This window comes from Limulus polyphemus, unplaced genomic scaffold, assembly GCF_000517525.1.
Source record: "Limulus polyphemus unplaced genomic scaffold, Limulus_polyphemus-2.1.2 Scaffold8426, whole genome shotgun sequence".
NCBI classification, from domain to species: Eukaryota; Metazoa; Arthropoda; class Merostomata; order Xiphosura; family Limulidae; genus Limulus; species Limulus polyphemus.
This window is the reverse complement of record NW_013674036.1, coordinates 1-1,711: the sequence shown is the minus strand read 5'-3', so window position 1 is coordinate 1,711 and position 1,711 is coordinate 1. Positions and strand designations below refer to the sequence as shown.

Genomic DNA, 1,711 nt, shown 5'->3' with positions numbered 1-1,711 from the left:
TACCCTAGATATTATTAGTTAACTGAGTGTTAGTGTAATCTACCCTAGATATTATTAGTTAACTGAGTGTTAGTGTAATCTACCCTAGATATTAGTTAACTGAATGTTAGTGTAATCTACCCTAGATGTTATTAGTTAACTGAATGTTAGTGTAATCTACCCTAGATATTATTAGTTAACTGAATGTTAGTGTAATTTACCCAAGATATTGGGTTAACTGAATGTTACTAACACTCAGTTAACTAATAATATCTAGGGTAGATTACACTGTAATCTACCCTAGATATTATTAGTAAACTGAGTGTTAGTGTAATCTACCCTAGATATTATTAGTAAACTGAGTGTTAGTGTAATCTACCCTAGATATTATTAGTAAACTGAGTGTTAGTGTAATCTACCCTAGATATTATTAGTAAACTGAATGTTAGTGTAATCTACCCTAGATATTATTAGTTAACTGAGTGTTAGTGTAATCTACCCTACACATTATTAGTTAACTGAATGTTAGTGTAATCTACCCTACACGTTATTAGTTAACTGATGTTAGTGTAATCTACCGTAGATGTTATTAGTTAACTAAGTGTTAGTGTAATCTACCCTAGATATTATTAGTTAATTGTTAATGTAATCTACCTTAAGTAATTCTACTTAATTGAGATATTGTAGTGAACTATTCCAGATGCTAAGGTAACCAGCACTGAATATAAGTAACAATTTAATGTTTTCTCTTTGGAATTTATGCGAAATTCATTCTCACCTGCCAATGTAAAAAAATATAAATATTGATAATCTCTACTGAAATTCTGTAAGTCAGTTAGTTATTTGAAGAAAAAGAATATTTACATAAAAATAATCATAAAAATCGTGACAGTTGTAAAATTAGTTTTTGTTGTTTTTCAGTTCCACCATCAATTATTCCTGAACCATCCATCACTAAGGTCTTGATTAACCAATCAGTTAATCTCCCTTGTGAAGTAACGGGTCATCCAGCACCAAAACTGACGTGGCAAATGAATAACAATATTCTTCCTCTTAGTCCAGGTATTTTGAGGTGTCTTTCGTAACAAAACTATTACTGTTCTCAATGTAACCAGATTTAATATACATTTTATAATGTGTGCCAAATGACAACAGCTTAAGTAGACTTTTTTTATTGTAATGACAAACTGATACATGGTAAAATAACAAAAATTGTTTAATTACCCTTAGTAACTCATAAATATATACATATTACAACCACTTTCTTCATTAGTTTACATCGAGTGGATGTAACTAGATTGTTTAATTACTCTTAGTAACTCATAAATACATACATATTACAACCACTTTCATCTTTAGTTTACATTGAGTGGATGTAGCTAGATTGGTTAATTGTTTAATTACCCTTAGTAACTCATCAATACATACATATTACAACCACTTTCATCTTTAGTTTACATTGAGTGGATGTAACTAGATTGTTTAATTGTTTAATTACCCTTATTAACTCATAAATACATACATATTACAACCACTTTCATCTTTAGTTTACATCGAGTGGATGTAACTAGATTGTTTAATTGTTTAATTACCCTTATTAACTCATAAATACATACATATTACAACCACTTTCATCTTTAGTTTACATTGAGTGGATGTAACTAGATTGTTTAATTGCTTAATTACCCTTATTAACTCATAAATACATACATATTACAACCACTTTCATCTT

At 28.9% G+C, this 1,711-nt stretch overlaps 1 protein-coding gene across 1 annotated transcript in view; it reads left to right on the top strand.

Moving 5' to 3' along the window:
• LOC106475338 (hemicentin-1-like) overlaps positions 1-1,041 on the top strand; it is a gene marked incomplete at both ends in the record, with an annotated part of 29,930 nt that extends 28,889 nt beyond the window's left edge. The window contains one exon of the mRNA XM_013936026.2: positions 901-1,041. Within this exon, the coding sequence (XP_013791480.2) occupies positions 901-1,041 (141 nt within the window). The remainder of the gene's footprint in view (positions 1-900) is intronic.
• Between the last annotated feature and the right edge of the window lie 670 nt (positions 1,042-1,711).